Source organism: Gavialis gangeticus, unplaced genomic scaffold (assembly GCF_001723915.1).
Source record: "Gavialis gangeticus isolate Ggan-Ray unplaced genomic scaffold, GavGan_comp1, whole genome shotgun sequence".
NCBI classification, from domain to species: domain Eukaryota; kingdom Metazoa; phylum Chordata; order Crocodylia; family Gavialidae; genus Gavialis; species Gavialis gangeticus.
The window spans coordinates 5485202-5502424 of record NW_017729030.1 but is presented as its reverse complement, the minus strand read 5'-3'; the positions used below and the strand labels follow the sequence as shown (position 1 = coordinate 5502424).

At 39.5% G+C, this 17223-nt stretch overlaps 1 protein-coding gene across 8 annotated transcripts in view; it reads right to left on the bottom strand.

Moving 5' to 3' along the window:
* TENM3 (teneurin transmembrane protein 3) overlaps nucleotides 1-17223 on the bottom strand; it is a 552323-nt gene that overhangs the window by 508580 nt on the left and 26520 nt on the right. For all 8 annotated transcript variants that reach the window (XM_019521869.1, XM_019521871.1, XM_019521872.1 and 5 more), the window contains exon 2: nucleotides 10844-11122. In XM_019521869.1, coding sequence (XP_019377414.1) covers nucleotides 10844-11122 — 279 coding nt within the window. The remainder of the gene's footprint in view (nucleotides 1-10843; nucleotides 11123-17223) is intronic.

Here is a 17223-nt window from a genome sequence, read left to right as displayed (position 1 = left end):
CTGGCCTGTAGGTATGCTGCTGGTTCTTCCTCCCTAGGTGCAGTACCTTGTACTTGTCAGTGTTGAAACCCGTCCTGTTCTCATCCGCCCACCCCCCAATATTTCACTGAAAAATTCCTACTTGTACTTAATTATCCAAGTTAGAGTTTGACAAGCACAGATGACTGATGATCATGATCACTTCTAATACTTCGGATGGAAATTACAGGATAACTCAAACTTACTTGCAAAACTGAAAACATTATTGGATTACTTCTCAAGATAACAGTAGTAATTGTGATTACAATTTGTTTTTTTTATTAGAATCCAACTGCATGTAGCTACTTAACTGTTATCTTAATAATAATTCTGGATATAAAATGCACATCAACAGGTCTATTGCTTAATCAAACATCCTGTTATTCAGATTCCACTCTGGAAGTCACTGTTTATGTTTGCTCACAAACACAGAAATATATGAATGAAGGAGAAAGTGACCAAAAATAAAAAATTAAAAAATTAAACATTCATTTTGTTAGCACAAAACAAAAAAACCCCCAAAGCCCCACATTTTGTCTGTTAACTATCAGGTATAATTTCTCAAAGGTATTTAAAGAGCTTTCAGATGACAACAAACCAGAAAAACCTCACAGCTCTGACAGTTTTTTCCTTTCTATTCCAGTGATAATTACATCAATAAGTCTGATTCAGCAGATTTGTTGCTCTCCAATTCATTAATTAAAACAATTTTACTGCTACCACTGTGATTTTTCAAGGACATCAAAAACACATTCAAAATCAAAACAGCACACATCATCAGTTTTGATATGTACACAGCATGCTCTGCTCTCATAGCAAACCCACAATTAAAACAACATTTACAGCTTACACAGAAATGGGATAGTGTATTGTCTTTTTGAGATTTCTTTGTGTAAGTTCACACAGTAGAATATACTTTTTTTAGTGGAATTAAACAGCCATATTTTTAAAATATATTTAAATCAAAAAGAAAAAATTCCCAAAAGTTCCCAGAATCCATTTCTCATAGAAGGACCACATCTAGGGGGAAATCCTAATCAGTTACATAGTAGCAATCCAGTTTCTCAGCCTGTCAGGTGCAATGTTTCTGGTTGCCAAGTGCTTCAATTTTGTCCATCTTACATTCATGCATAATTTGCTTTTCAAATTTTTCTTGAAAAATTTTATTAAAGAGTGGAAAAAATATGGACATTGAAATGTGTACATAAAGCAACCCCCCCCCCCAACAGCTAACCTATTTAGCTATTTTCTACAAGGCAACACTTTAATTCTGAATCAGTAGGCACTTGCAGATTACCTTTGACACTTTGGAAATCAGGCAGTATGCAGTACAATATGTATATAGAGAACACTGTGAATTTTACACATAACAACAACTTTATTAATGACATCAGAAATAAATATCAGGACTCAATCCTGAACTATTTTTGTTGCATAACAGAAATGCTTTTTAATTGGATTAATAGCAAATTGGATCATATTATTTTTATATATTATATATATGGTTTAATGGTAATTGAGACAGGGATTTTTTCTTGGTCTCTTGTAAAAAGAGGAAGGGGTATTGTCAAGATAGTTAGTCTACCTCTAGCAGGAATTTATGCAGTGCTTTTTGGCATGGTATCTGTCTACCAGTGGATACCTAAAATTAATGTGCAGCCTCTCCAGTCTTTTCCCTTCTGTTGGAATATGCTAGACGTTGTAGGCTATGCTTTGGCCAATTGTTTTATTTGAGAAAATAGAAATAACAGAGATTTGCTTTTCATTTAGCCATAAACATGGTAAATATCCATAACTGTGCTTTTACCAACTCTAAAAATCTTTCACTAACAAAAAAACCTTGGCTAATGAAGAATTAAGCTTGCCATCTGGAGTCTCATGCCTTTCCAGAATGTCAAATTTAGTGGCATTCAAATGTCTGAAAACCAGGAAATACAGAATTAAGGAAAACACCAACAGAATGTTAACTCTGCCCTTTTAGTGCTGACAGTCACCACTGGGAGTTACCTGCATGCACTTCAGCTGCATTCATTTCAGCTGTATTGAATAGTGGAGCAAGCAGCTTGACAGAACTATGATTGTGATACGAAGTAGGCTAGGGATTAGTTTAGAGAGTATAACAAAGCTGTGATTATGATCAGGGACTATGAGGGTGCTCTGGCCCTCCATGTGTAATCGAAAGAAAGGAAATGCATGCGTACCTTGAGGTACCCGATATGCCTCGTTTCAGGGCTGAGGCAATGTCGATAGAATAGCACACAAGGGGTGACAAGGTTGGGCACGAGAGCTGTGTGGTTAATCATGGTTAAGTACAGTACTAAATGAAATGCTGCAAGTAAGCAGTGAAGGAGTTGTAAGTGAAGGTCAATGTCTTGCAAGTTTGGGATTGTTTTTGGGGAGTAGATTTAATGTTTGCATAGTAATCATTGGGAGCTGTAGTTTAGGACAGCTCATCTAAAGATAAGGTCTGCTTTAGCAAAGAGAAGAAGTTAGACTGAGCTACAGTTGTCAGGTGCACTATTCTGTGAGTGATGTACGTTATCTGCAAAGTATGAGTATATGCATAATCTGCTCACAGAGGGCAGCCTGAAGGTTGTGCTGGCACATACTGGCTGGCTGCATTTCCCCATCTTCAGAGGTTGGAGAAACGCTCCAACCTCTTGTCCTTCCCGAAAGTGAATTCCATGTTCTGGAAGGACAGAGCACCTCAAAGCAACTGAGTAGATACTCCTCTCTCTTTTTGGGTGCCAAGTTTCCTTATTTTTAAACACAAAATTGCTTTGTTCTTGCTGTTTTTAAAATAGAAGTTAGCCAGATCTTCAAAGGTATGTGGCACTGCAACACATCTCTGTGGGATGCCTACTGGAATCCACACCACTGAGTTGCTTGTCCTGGGTCCTCAGAAAACAACTGAGTGAAGAATCACCCAGAAGTCAAACCTGGACAAAAAGCAAGACATAGGTACCTACGCAGCTGCCTGCCTTGACAATGGCTACTCAGCACTCTGACTAAACAGCCCCTTCCTCTATTTTAGGATCCTCAGCTATGCACTCTCTCTTTTGTAGCAGTCAGCTTAAGTCAAGTATTCTTGTTCATTAAAATAAACAATATGGGACAGGGAAGACCAAGATTCAAATCCCTGTTGTGCCAGAATCAGAGCCAGGACTTAAACCTGCCTGTCTAACATCCCATGATAGTGCCCTACCCACCCTGCTGCTGGTTGTACAGAGGCAGGTCTCTCTCTCTCTCTCCCCTGTTGAAAACTGTTCCACTTCATACAATTTAAGTATTTAATCAGAGAGAGAGTTGCTATGAGGTCACTTGTGTACAAGTTTTAAGGTAAAGCCTTGTTCCTAAGCACTTAAAAAAGCCTGGGTTTCCTACATCCTATATGGGTACTCTACTGTAGGCCAGTGGTTCTCAACCTCTTAGCTTTCCCTCATTTCTTTATTATGGAAAAGTAGATCAATTCTGTTCCTAAGAACTTAGAAAGACCGCAGCAGATGAAAATATTTTTGACACTATTGATTCCTATTTAAAATCTATGGGTTTATCTTGTGAATCATGTATAGATGTTTGCAGACCTAACCGTCATAATACTGCACAGCACCCCATGGCACTTTTTAAAAGGATCGCACGGCACCCCAGACCATGGTTGAGAACTTGACAATGACTGCTGTAGGCTGCACCCCTTTCCCCACCCGCTTCTGTGTAGTATTTGTCTGGTTTAAGCGTGCACTGAACAAACTTACAGAATCAGCTTCTACTGACAAGATGGGCAGGGGAACTCTTAGTCTGAGAATCCAGCTTTGGAAAACCAAGGTTATGGCTCTGAGGAACTAATTCATGCTAGGGGCAGCATCAACCCTAAGGGTGGCTTTGTACACAATGGGCGTGTCTATGCATGCCCCTATGGCACTGTAGTTACTGCGCCATTATTTAGTACTTCCAAAAGGAGTACAAATGGAACAGTTGGAAGTACTAAATGACGGTGCAGTAACAGCCCATACTGAGCTGTACTGGTGGCACACGTTATTTTTAGCTGCTATGTCACTGCAGCAATGTGCTATAGTGAGGGAGCGCACTGCAACGGTGAAGTAGCTGCAGCATCACGGTTTGTGCCCACCAATGCTATGTCGCCATAGCGTGTTGTTATGGTGATGTAGCATCTCATGTAGACATGTCCAATGACTGTCAGAAATGTAGGTGTTTATGGGAAATATTTAACTACCTGAATGGCAACTAAATGGTGACTCTGAGTATATTAGTGGCACCTAAAGCAGCAGATGGGCATCTAAATACCTTTTTGGATCATTAGCCAGGTATATGTAACTTGTGGTTTAAAGTTGGATGTTGCTAGGGTGAGAGACAATACCACCACCTTGCTTTTACATGGCACTTTTTCTTCAGTAATCTCCAAAGTATCATAGAAAGGAAGTAAACTGGACTGGTGTTCTACACATGGAGAGGTACAGTGATTTACTCATGGTCACCCAGCAAGCCAGTGGCAAAGCTAGGTTTCCCAAATCCAAGACCAACCCAAGTTTTTTTCAGTGGGTGACACAGCTGCTATGAAATTCCAAATCGGTTCTTCCCCTTCTCTACCCTTTACGACAATGGAAATTTCTGTACAGAGCTACTGACAGGCCAGAGAGAGAAATCTATGTCCTGAAATCCTCATGGTATTAGATCAGTTACAGGAATTTTAAATCCATTCAGAACATCTGGGTACTCTATCTTCCCCTTGATGATATTATGAGCAAACTCTCCTTCCTGTCCCATTAAGCTTTTAGCACAGTATTTTGGCATGAAAAGTTGCTCCTTGCTTCCTGGCATGCTTTGCATTCACAGGCCGGATCCAGACATGCAGGTGTGTGCAGTTTGTGGCACTGCAGACCTCTTTGCGGTGCCACAAACTGCACACCCAGCACATTAAAATGTGCCCTGCACTGCAAATTTGCGGGGTGGGGGAAAAATTTGCTACAGGGAAATACCTATAGAAAACACTATGAAAAAAAGCAGCGTGGTGCACACCACAGGAGCACATGTCAACAGACACAAAAGCTCAGTCCTCCCAGGAGCCAGAGCATCTCCCTTCCTCTAATTCCACCCCAGCTCCTCCAGCTCCCTGCAGGAGTAGGGAAACAGTAATTTCCCCAAAGCGGGGCATTTTGCCTTGCACCAAAGCACATGTGGAGGGGAATGTGCAGCAGCACAAAGCAGCAGCACAAATTTGTGCTGCTCCTTTTTTGCTGCTGCAAGTGCATGTCCCTGCATGTGGGGATGAACCCACAAGGAGCAACTTACTGAATGGTTTTACACTTTCTTGTTATGTTACCTGAGCTCTGGTTGAGCTGATCGTAGCCCCATGCCTTTATCCCTGTCAAGTTCTCCTCTCTTGCATCTGTCAGGCCTTTCTAGCCATACCACTGGCCTATTCAACTTGCCTTCCAACTGCCACTTCTGCCAACCCCTTATTCCACAATTATTTCTTGCTTTAAAGAGTTTAAAATTTGTGCTGACCTCAGTCCCCACTCTCTCCCCAAACCTCCATATCCCAAGGCCACGTGAACACACAAGTGAACTCCAAACTCCCCTCAGATTGCAAGGCTGCCTTACATACTGTCTTCTACACAGAGGTCAGAGAGGAAGGTACACACCCTGTCCAAAGGATCAATGACATACCTATCCCAAGGTTCAAGGAACATAGCAATTTAAGTTCTACCGATCCTGACAAACATACAGGAAAGCAATGATGTGGAAATAGAAATGTCCCTGAAATGTCCCTGTTCTTCCTGTTGCCTAACCCAATTCCACCCTCCTACTGTTTTACCCCTCCACTTCCTCCTTTCCTTGACCTGAGACCCCCCCGCCCTTTCCTCTTCCCCACAGACCACCTTTCTCTACCCACCAAAACACTTTCTTCCTAATCCTTCTTTTTCTCAAATTCCCTCTTCCCCTTGGCTAGACAGCCAGTTATATGTGGCACTTTTCCCCTTTTTTGGAATTAGATTAAGTACATCTGACCTGCCTCTGTCACACACTGCTTTTGTCACTGTGCCTTCAGGTGTCCCTCAGATTTCTGCCAATGGACGGGTTCCAACTGAGATGGTCTGGGTGTAGCTCAGGTTCAACAGCAACAGGGCCCACACCCACTCTTGAATCACCCAGCCTATATGAATACTGGCTGGCTAGTCTTTCTGCGCATACATACTGTAGTCTATTTGGCTTCACCTAACCAGACCTGTTTTCAATGTAGCATTCCCAAAGGGGCAGCAGGGGCCTTATACTAAGCTGAAATATCAAAAGATCTTTTACTGCGTGAATTGAGTCATTGTTGGGGCCCAGGTCTGAGCAAAAGACCATTAACAGCATCAGTCAACATTAAGAAATGCTGCTTGGGGGAGGGGAGGACTGCATCACAGAAACCACTTGTTCAAATGACCTCTTTTTAGATCACTAACTCATGAGACAGCAAATCTTGGGGCAGTCCATGTAAGGACATAGATTTCAGAGTATTTACCAAGGAAAACCTTTAAACAAACAAAAAAAGATAACTTTACCATAATCCTACCAGCGAGTCTACCCCTAATAAGTCTATGATGCAGTGCACTGCAGCGCAGTGTACTGTACAGATATCTAAGCTAGCTCTATACAAAAGCAAAGGACAGGAACCTGAAGCACTCTAGGAATGGTATGATGGAGTTTCACAGGCACAAATTTATGTTTCTTCTCAGAGGCACGGGTTCTTGAGTACTCCTATGCTGAACCACAATTTGCAGGGTAGACATATCCAATAACACTTTCTAATTTTAAAAACTGTTTCCCAAGTAGTTTAAAAACAACAAATGAACAAAACAATCCTTACTAATAGCTTTACCAAAGACAGGCTGCAGAAATTTCAAAGCTGTAGTTGTAGAGCAAGCAAACAATATGTATATTTCACTGGCACAACCATTTAGATTACATGAATAAATACATGTATGTTGCGTTGAGTCCGTTGCTATGGAGACTCAAACTGCAAGCTAGGTGTTACATGAAGAATTTGAATAAAAACTTTTGTTTAATTAAATAAAAAAGAAATCTTTCCTTGTTGTTATGCATTCAGCAATAACCTAAGACAGTAAGATGAGTATACATTTCTCTTCTTCTGTCTGAAAAACAGGTAAAACTTTTTCTGAGAAATGCTACCACCATACTTAAAATTCTACAACCTGATTGTCTAGCAGCATTGTTTTTTGAATAAAGCCCTTAATCCTCCCAATACTATGCATGAATTAGTGTGGCATTAGTGGGGTCTTAGAAACAGGTATATTGCTAAGACTTTGGTAAGCCAAAAATAATGTCTTCAGGGAATTACTTATTCCACTATGTAAACCACTCTGCAACGTTTAAATTACCTTCTAATAGGATGGACCTGTGAGTATTATAATACCACACTGGATAAGACTCTGGTTTGGTAATACCATTAGCCAACAGAGACTGGAGATACCTTCCTGGGTGGAAACTACCTTAGCACTCATCTATTAAAATTTCAAAGCAGCAGCTTGTACAAAGTTAAAATGAAGGAGCAGCTGAGAAGGAAGACCAAGCTCCAATTCCTAGCTTTAAAAAGGGGAAAGCCTCCAAACATACAATTTTTGCACATAATTTGATATTTAAACCAGGCTCACAAATCCTTATGTAGGTCATAGCACTCAGTAGTTCCAATGACTTTAATGGGATTTATAAAAGAATGTCAACTGGACTATTGACTACTTATTGATAATCGCAAGTTCTTGCTCCTGATGAGGCCTAGAGATGCACATTTAGGACTGAAAAATAGGGCAACTGGAATTCAGTTAGGAGGCTTTTGATAACACTGTGGGGACATACATATTTCAGTAAAGATGACTGAAATATGTAGGACATAATGTAAATTTTAGCTTAGATTTGGGACCTTCATCACATTTATTTGTTATATTTCCAAAGTTTACTAGGAGTGCTATTAATTGGAGTGCACAAATCATTGAATTGCTAGCATTTGCACTGAAAGCAATGTAGTCAAGGTTTGCAACAAAAGAAAAATCAATGTATGCCATGATAGGAATTACTCTCCCTTTTAATTTAAACGCTATTTACATTTTATATTCTCTGGTGAGCATTTAGCTTATTGAATTTATCCTGTTTTTATAAAATATACTTTCAATTTGCATCCTCCATATTTGGTGGAAGCAAAATTGAGAGTAAGTGACAAAGAAGATTCAGTGTGCCCCTATTTCCATTGTATCTCCATTGAAATGAGAACTGTGACAAGGTCTGACTGATATATGTTCTTTTACCCCAGGGGACATCTAGGCCATCAAAATTTCATTAGCCTCACAGCAGCTCTGGTACTGTCTTTAAGTTGGACTCCTGGCCTCCCTATCAATAAATAAATCAACTCTAATCCCTTTTAGTGACTAAACTATTCTTTGAAGTGGTATCGAGATCATCAGACACTCTGCTTGCATAATGTTACCAATGCTGGATAATATGTTTTCCTAATGTATTCACAGTTATTTCACATATTAAAAATAAAACAAAATTCCAATTTTAAATACATGGAGGAGGGAACAAGAGAACGAGAATCTACTCTAATATTGACGGAATTCAATCACGTTATGTAAGGCTTTAAAAAATTGGACAAACAGTTACTTAGTTTTTAAAGTAACAGCACTGGTGTTATGCCAATGGTGTTATGGTATGGTAGCATTGGTGGTCAAGTGGTCGTAAGCTTTTGGACCAAATCAGTGTACTCAGCTTTTTGGCCCATGAGCCAAATGAGTGGCACATGGCAGGCCCACAGACCAAAACAAGTCCTGGGGCCCAGCACTGCCCTCTCCCTGCCCTGCATACCAGGTTTGGAGACCAAGGGCTTGGTGCCACCACCTCCTGGCACCCCACATTAGGATTGCGCCTTGGGGCCTGGTGCCACCCCTGCCCCCACCCAGTCCTGTGTGCTGGGATGTGGAACTTGATCCAGCATGTAAAACCTAGGGCTTCCCATGGGTCTGGAAATTTGGCAGCAGGGGAGTGGTGGCACTGCTCCCCTGCTGCCAAATCTCTGGACCCATGGACAGCCCTGTAGGCCAAATGACATGACACCATGGGCCAGATCACATAGCAAGCCAGGGGTTGAGCACCCCAGGACTTAAGTGAAGACCTGGCTACCTAGAGGGGCACTGTACTCCAAACTGAAATTAATTACAGCGAGGCCTTGAAAGCCCACCAGTTGGCACAAGTTCCAGAAGCACGAGCCCACTTTTGGGGAAATCACTGGGTTGCCTTACCTATGTTCTACACATACTATAAATCAACAAGAACAGCCCAAGCGAGCTAACTTTCCTTTGGGCACATCAGAAATGGAACAGGCATCTCACAATGAAAGTCTCCATTCCTCAGTTCGAGAGATGACCTTCCTCATAAAGAGTTGCTTCAAAACTCTAATGTAGAGCAGGATTCCAGTTGACTATCCTCCCCTCCCCGCCTGCTTTGCTTGTATTCATGTTCTTGTTTAACAAAGAGAGAATATGAAAGCCCTGCCTGGCATCCTCTGCAGTACAGTGTATATTTTGTAAGTGAGGTATAGGAGACTGTGAATCACAAGGGAAACATTACTCGTCATGAATATAAAGAAAATTTTGATTCTATTTCCTTTTTATAGCACTGGAGGAACCATGGTAAATGGGTACAATAAGAACTTTCTGTGACTTTTAGCTTAAAATGAAGACAGACTATTTTTTGCAAAAGAATACTAAGATACAAAAACTGCTAGCTGCCAAAGTGCAATATAGCTGTGACTGGGAAGATAACAATACAATTACCTCTGCTATCACAGAACTGAGCTGACAAGTTTAGTAAATTAATTTAAAAAATCCAGTCAAATAGCTACCTTTCTAGTATAATTTTAGCCAATACTTTTACCTGCTCCTTCCTTTTCCCCTTTATATTTTTGATATAGCAAGTCATTAATGAAATAGCTTCTTTTGATTTTGGTGTTGCTAAAAATCCTAACAAACAAAAGAGGAAAAAAAACTAGTGTAAGAGCGCTAAAGGTAACGTGTTTTCTTCTAATGTGTGGACTTAAACATTAATATTATTTAAGGTCCTAGTCAAGCACCTAAAATTTGGTTTAGGATTTTTAAAAGTTTTTCTTTTACAAAAGCTTTATTAAACTATGTTCATGCATCTAAACTAAAACGTTAGAACACAAAGAGTGCTATCCCTACAACATGCATGGTTGCTGTTTAGATTTTTGTGGTTTTTAATTGCACAGTAATCCAGTCCCCAAGGCACATAAAAGGCCATACTCCCCTCTTTAGGATGATTTCAATTGCTCTCATCAGCTAGCAAGTTTAAAGCATGATCAAATTTGTTCTTCAATCACTTGAGCCCTGTTAATAAACTATTCTGTGTGCTCACTCATCCATTCTAAGATTCTGCAACTTCTTTGAGATGTCTTCAAGAGGAATTTACAAAGACATCTTTGATTGCAAGCTGGCCTTGGGGATAAACTTTATCATCACTTGCTTTGCTACTCTACAGAGGATAACAGGTGACATGGTCTGAGATAAGTCAAAGCTAATCTTTTTTGGTGTGAGATTAAACTTTTCTTCAAAATTAAAGCTAAAACATGATATACACTGTTTGCATAATTCATTTACTAGATACCGAATATTGATTTTTCCAGAAAAGAAAAACATTATCCAAGGTCATTCCTTAAATGTTACTGTATTTGAATATATCAACTAGCAACCAAACAGAAAATAAAATGTTGAATTATACTTATACACAGTGAACTTACCATTCTCACTGTCGGACTTGTTTTCATGTTCGGTATCAGTCAGAGTGAGGGCTGAGTTGGAACGGCTTGATAGACAGGAACTGCGCCCTGATTTGACCCCCCTGCCCCAAAGTCTCATGGCATGCTCTGGAGACATCACTCCTTCATTTTCAGTATCAGCATCTGACCCTGCACTGATAGAGTAACCTCTGTGGGGGAGCCCCATTTCCGCACAAAATGCCAGTCCTCGACGAGTTGCTGGTTCACAAACTCCTAACTGCCTTAGGGTAAAATTCTGTCCTGATTAGGGGAAAAAAAGATAACAAAAAGTGAGAATTTTTTTAAAACGTAAAAATAAAAACTCTTACCATGTACAAGGTTCTCAGGTATCACATAAACTGTTTTATCAAAACTCCACATGTGTTATGATCAAGCAGATTCTTTTGTCTATACCATTTTGCAGTCCTCCTTTTTACTCTCTCTATCTTAGCACTTCTTTGTCAGCTGTTTAAGCGCATTAGAAGTGTTCTAAGGTAGGAAAGAAACATAACATGACCTGTAAACTAAAAAAGGCCAATTCAGCATATAATAAGGATTAAATATAAATGACAGATCTCTTTGCTTTACAAAAGTGTGAAAGCAATAACAAGTATTTGTTAGGATTATCTCCTTCTGTCTGGGATAAAATCCTAAACAACAGAATATTTTCCCATCCAGATGTCACTTGTCATGGCCAGAGAAAGGCTTCCCTCAGGAATAAAACAGTGTTCATTAAATGGGCCTAGGGGCTCATTGGTTATTAAATCTTTCTGCCTTTCAACACCCAAGACAAATAAAAATGCACTTTTTCCTTCAACCATTGTATGAAAGTCTTCAACACTTGATGAAATTGATTGCCTTTTCCAGACTCCCCTTTTTGGTCCCTATTCTTGGTATTTTACTGATGAAACCAGGCCAATATATTTAAAAATATATTTTTAGCCTATGTTTGGGAGGAGAGGGCAGAGCAAGAGACATACATGAATCCCCAATGATTGTATTAATAAATTAGGTGTAATAAACTCATGACACTTCAATAACTTAAAGTGTTTAAATTATGTGACACTCAAAAAATTACTGCTGTTTTTAATGACTATGTCTTCATCCTGCTTTTATGTCTGAAATCTTCAGACACATTTTATAATATATAGACACTTGACATGTTCCTATCCATGTGAATACCCAGAATACTCTGCCACCCCTGCTCCCAGCTATTTCATAGCAATGCTGGTCTCTAAAGTCTAGGAACAAAGTGAAATATTTGGGTGTACTGGTTCATGGAAGATGTGTGCATGTATAGAGCTCTGTCAGAATATATATATATATATTCTGACAGAGCTCTTGATTTTCCTTAGTTTTCTTTTGAATGTAAAAAGTGTATGTTAACAAGACTATAAAATAGGTAATACAATTAAAAGGGAAACCTATTACAAATGAGAGATTGGCAGTCTCAGAAGAATGAACATTTTCCAAAATGGTGAGAGTTAATGCCCCCAGACCTTGACAGGTTTTTAATGTGCCAATTAATTACTTTATTGCTGTGGTCATATCAGTTGTTGCAATCAGTTTAATCTCAGTCAGAACTGTAAATGGATTCTGACAGTGACATTCATAAATAATGAAAACTAGTTGCTACTATTAGCTACAAATCAAACAGCACTTATAGTTCAGTTGTGAATCTGAACTAAAATGCAGCTGGGGGAGGTAAATATAAACAAACTTAAATATTCACAGTGGCAAGTGAAGCGTATGGAAGTTATAAGTAGGATGAATCAGTGGATACATCAATGGTGTCTCTTGCCTGCTTAAATACAGTCATGCAACATGAAGTTTATTAATTTTAGTGAAAGTAGAAACAATAAGATAAGCAAAAAAAGCAAAGAAAAAATTACAGCACTAGGTCAATGTAGAAGCTGTAGCAACACCTATTTTGTTAGTTAGTAATTAGTGTTTCAATATACCTATTGGAAGAGGTGAACTATTCACACTGATTCTCTTGGTTTGATATGTTTTGCACCTGAGTCAGCATTGTCAAATGCGGTTTCCAAAAGTCATGAATCTATGTAAATGGTCTGCATATGGATCCAGGGGTTCAACTTTTCTTAAGGGTAGCCAAAGTTTGACCTTGATATATAATATCCAGTTTAAAATAATTATTTTATATGCAACCCATGAATGTGTATTTTTTTACAGTATATAAACACAAGCACAGTGTAGGCTCTAAAAAGCTGAATAGTGCTTTTGGAATGAGAAGGAAAGGGGAGAGGTGCACTGGGAGACAAAACTGCCCTTGACTTCAGTGATGTATGTTGCGCTTAGAGATGCCAGGAATCTCGTAATACCTCTCAATATACTGTGAGAACACGCTCATAGCAACAGTTACTATGCCTGTTGAATTAGGATACAGCATGATCCCTCCAATAAAATGTATAACTGCTGGTCAGCATGAAAGCAGGTGGGGCCATAGTCATGCATCTCCAAGTATTGACCTTTCTAGTTGCTAGAGAACCTCTTTGCATTCAGGAAGCTAAATTATAGTTGTTCTTGCACAGATGTGTTGTGTAGGAAAGACTGTTTGAGGCCTCTCTCCTTCCTAAACGCAGAGCTTCTTTTTCTTTTTTCTTTCTTTTTTTGGTGGTACAGTCATAATTTGACTTTGTACAGAGATACACTTACATATTTCCTATGAGATTCAGTTACAGGAACTCCATAACATCTGCCTACTTGTTAGATCCTTCCCACCCCATATTTACACTTGGTATCATACAAATGTAATCGGACCTAGACAGGTTACAAGGGTGGGCGGATAAGAATAGGATGGGATTCAACACTGACAAGTGCAAAGTGATGCACGTGGGGAGGAACAACCAGCACCATACCTACAGGTTGGGGAACTCCCTTCTTGTCAGTACAGAGGCAGAAAAGGATCTTGGAGTCATCATTGACTCCAAGATGAACATGGGCTGGCAGTGTGGGGATGCAGTCAGGAAGGCCAACTGTACCTTGTCATGCATCCACAGATGAATCTCAAGCAGGTCTAAGGAGGTGATACTCCCCCTCTATGCGATACTGGTCAGGCCGCAGCTGGAGTACTGCATCCAGTTCTGGGCGCCGAACTTCAAGAGGGATGTGGACAACTTGGAGAGGGTCCAGAGGAGGGCCACTCGCATGATTGGGGCAGCAGGGCAGGTCCTCCGAGGAGAGGCTACGGGACCTGAACCTGTTCAGCCGCCACAGGAGAAGGCTGAGGGGGATCTAGTCGCCTGTTACAAACTAGTCAGGGGGGATCAGCAGGCATTGGGGAAGTCCCTGTTCCCCCGAGCACTACCAGGAGTGACCAGGAATAAAGGTCACAAGCTGGCAGAGGGTAGATTTAGGCTAGATATCAGGAGGCGCTACTTCACGGTCAGGGCGGCTAGGATATGGAACCAACTTCCAAGTGAGGTGGTGCAGGCTCCTACGCTGGGGATCTTTAAGAGGAGGCTAGATGTACACCTTGCCGGGGTCGTTTGACCCCAGTACTCTTTCCTGCCATGGCAGGGGTTCGGACTAGATGATCTGCTCAGGTCCCTTCTGACCCTAGAAACTATGACACTATGAAATGATGCCAAAACACTGATTTTGGAACTAAATGGAATTGTTGCCTGAAACCATGACAGGATGGTTGTCTCCTGTATAGTTTTCTATATAACAAATAATTTTAAGAGTTGATGTGCATGTTTGCCAGTGAAGCTCAACTAACACCAAAAAAGCAATACCACATTGTCCACAAAAATTCTACATCTTTTAAAAAGAGCCCAAGTATTAAAAAATAAATTACGAAATAAATATTAAGTTGATCCAGAGGACAGTGACACGCAGTTGGGGTATGACAGCACTGGACAATAGAGGAGAATGAAGGGATTTTTCCCACAGGCAATGAAATATTAAAATTAAGATTCAACAGGTGAGCTTAAACCAAGAGCTCAATACATAAAAGCTATAGATAGAAGGAAGATCTCCCTCCCACTGCTCTAATGAGCTTCCAACTTACCCTTTCCTCAATGACTTCAGTATTACGTGCTTACACTCCATCATGGGCTCCCTTTATTATATATCTTTGTAATTCCCTCATTTAGCCCATGAAATACTAACTGGTACTTGCTGAAAGCCACAGAAGTGAAACAAATTTGGAGGCAGTAGCCAAATATCTGATTTGGGGAAAAAGTTGGAAAAAAAATATCGCTTGCAGAAATGCTTCTTAATAAGTTTTCTAAAGATCCCAGAAAGAATGTATGTGATATGGGATGATGACCTCTTTTATTGGACCAACTACATAGTTGGGGAAAGGTTCTTTGCAAGAACCTGCCTATGTCCTTAGACCAACACAGCTACAACGAACAACCCTGTGATATAGGATGTGGCATATGCAATTTCAAAGGGAATGGGGGGGTGGTTAAATATAATTCGTGATGATGGGACATTAGCTTAAACCTTAGCTATAGAGTAGCTACTACCATTCCACCATTAAATATACCACTTAGCTGCAAATTGATATTCACAACCAAGATAATTTAAGGACTGCTGACACTGCAAATTTGGCCAGTCAAAAGGCAAAAGGAAATCAAGGTTATAACTCTAAATTAACTTACAAAGGTCTGTACAATGATTGTTGTTAAAAAAAAGTCAGCATTTGCCAACAGTTAGTGTGACTTATTTGAGATACAGCAGTTACTTTCTATTTTAAGAGATGGTCTACGTACAATTTATACTCTGCGTTACCTGTGTTGGTTTAGAAATTGATATAGTTAAACACCAATATGATCCTCAGTGGAGATGTACTTAAATGGTACAACATACAGTAATATTCATAGACCTTTATGTAACTTTTTAAACTAACTGTAGGTAAAATTATATTACTACATGTGGACAAACAGACCCTAAGCACAGTGAAGTAATGACATTATGTTAGATACTGTTGGTAAATGCTGATTTTTTTCTAAAAGTGGAAACCTGCTGTACTTGTATATCAGATACATAGCTGTTCTTAGCTACGTAAGATATGCAGATACACCACCACCACATACATCCCAGATAACAAATACTGGCTATAGAAAAGTATAATCTCTGCAGGTGATTACCATAGCATGCAGGTCTTATGCCTCCTTGATTACAAAACTCTGTTTCCTAGTTTGTAGCTGTTTAATATTAGTACAAAGACATTCACTTAAAATGACAAATCCTAACTACAAGGTAAGTCCACCATATACCAGAAATAGCTAGTTACACGTTCCAGGAAAAGAAGTTACAGGAAACAAACAATACCTCCCAATTTAGCATACAGTACAATGCTCATCAGAAGCCTCAATTAACTTTTATCATGCGCTGGCCATAAATTTAAACTATTTTGGACTTGAGAGGTAATGAACTCATAAGCTAAACAGCCCTCAGAGAGAACAACTAGCTAAAAACTTATTCGACTTATAAACTGAAAGGAACTCTAACTTCATTTCTACTGATACCAACTGTGGCAGAATGGGACAACCTAAGTATCAAGCAGGCAGGTTCCAGGTCACTAATGGTTAAAAACAGAGTTCAGATTCATATTCAAAATCTGCACCAGTGTTCTAACTTACATCTCTGCTTTAAATTTTGTTCTACTTCCCATTTTTCCTACTCTTAATCTTTCTATTTGCATTCCTGTGCTCTCTTTATTGTGCCTTCTTCCATCTATCCGGTATGTAACCATTTCCTCCATGGAATACCCAATAATCCACCAAAGAAAGAAATATAAATGAATTTAGAAAAATAAATGAAAATACAACTGACAAGACATATGCAAAATAATACAGTGTCATTTTTTGGGGAGAAAAACAATCCTCTCCCCATATAATTGATTTCTCTACTATTACTTTGTCTCATTTACTTACCCTCAGTTCTTACATTTCCTAGTTCCCCTACCTGTCATGACCATTTTTGTAATATTTTTATTTAGTTCAGATAGCTGATCAGTACAGGGATTTTTCTATTTTTATGCATCTGTAAATTACCATGTACAACCATGTCCTCATAATAAAATATTGTTTATCATGTTGGCCCTGAAATATACTGCATTATCAGCAGTCATTTCAAAGCATTTTTGCAAGCATCACTTTTTTTTCTTCCTCTCCAGTCACCAGCTGAGAGATCATTTGAATTAATTCAGCTCCAGTCCAGTTATTTTTAATTTTCATAATCCTAGTCAAATACTATATGTAGCATGCACAAAAAGTTAAGAAAAAAAATCAAAGCTCATCACCTGTGTGTCATCCTCAATAGATCTCCTGAAGATAGTGTATACACTACACAGGTTTTCTGTGAAAACTCTGCTCAGCTGGTGCCAG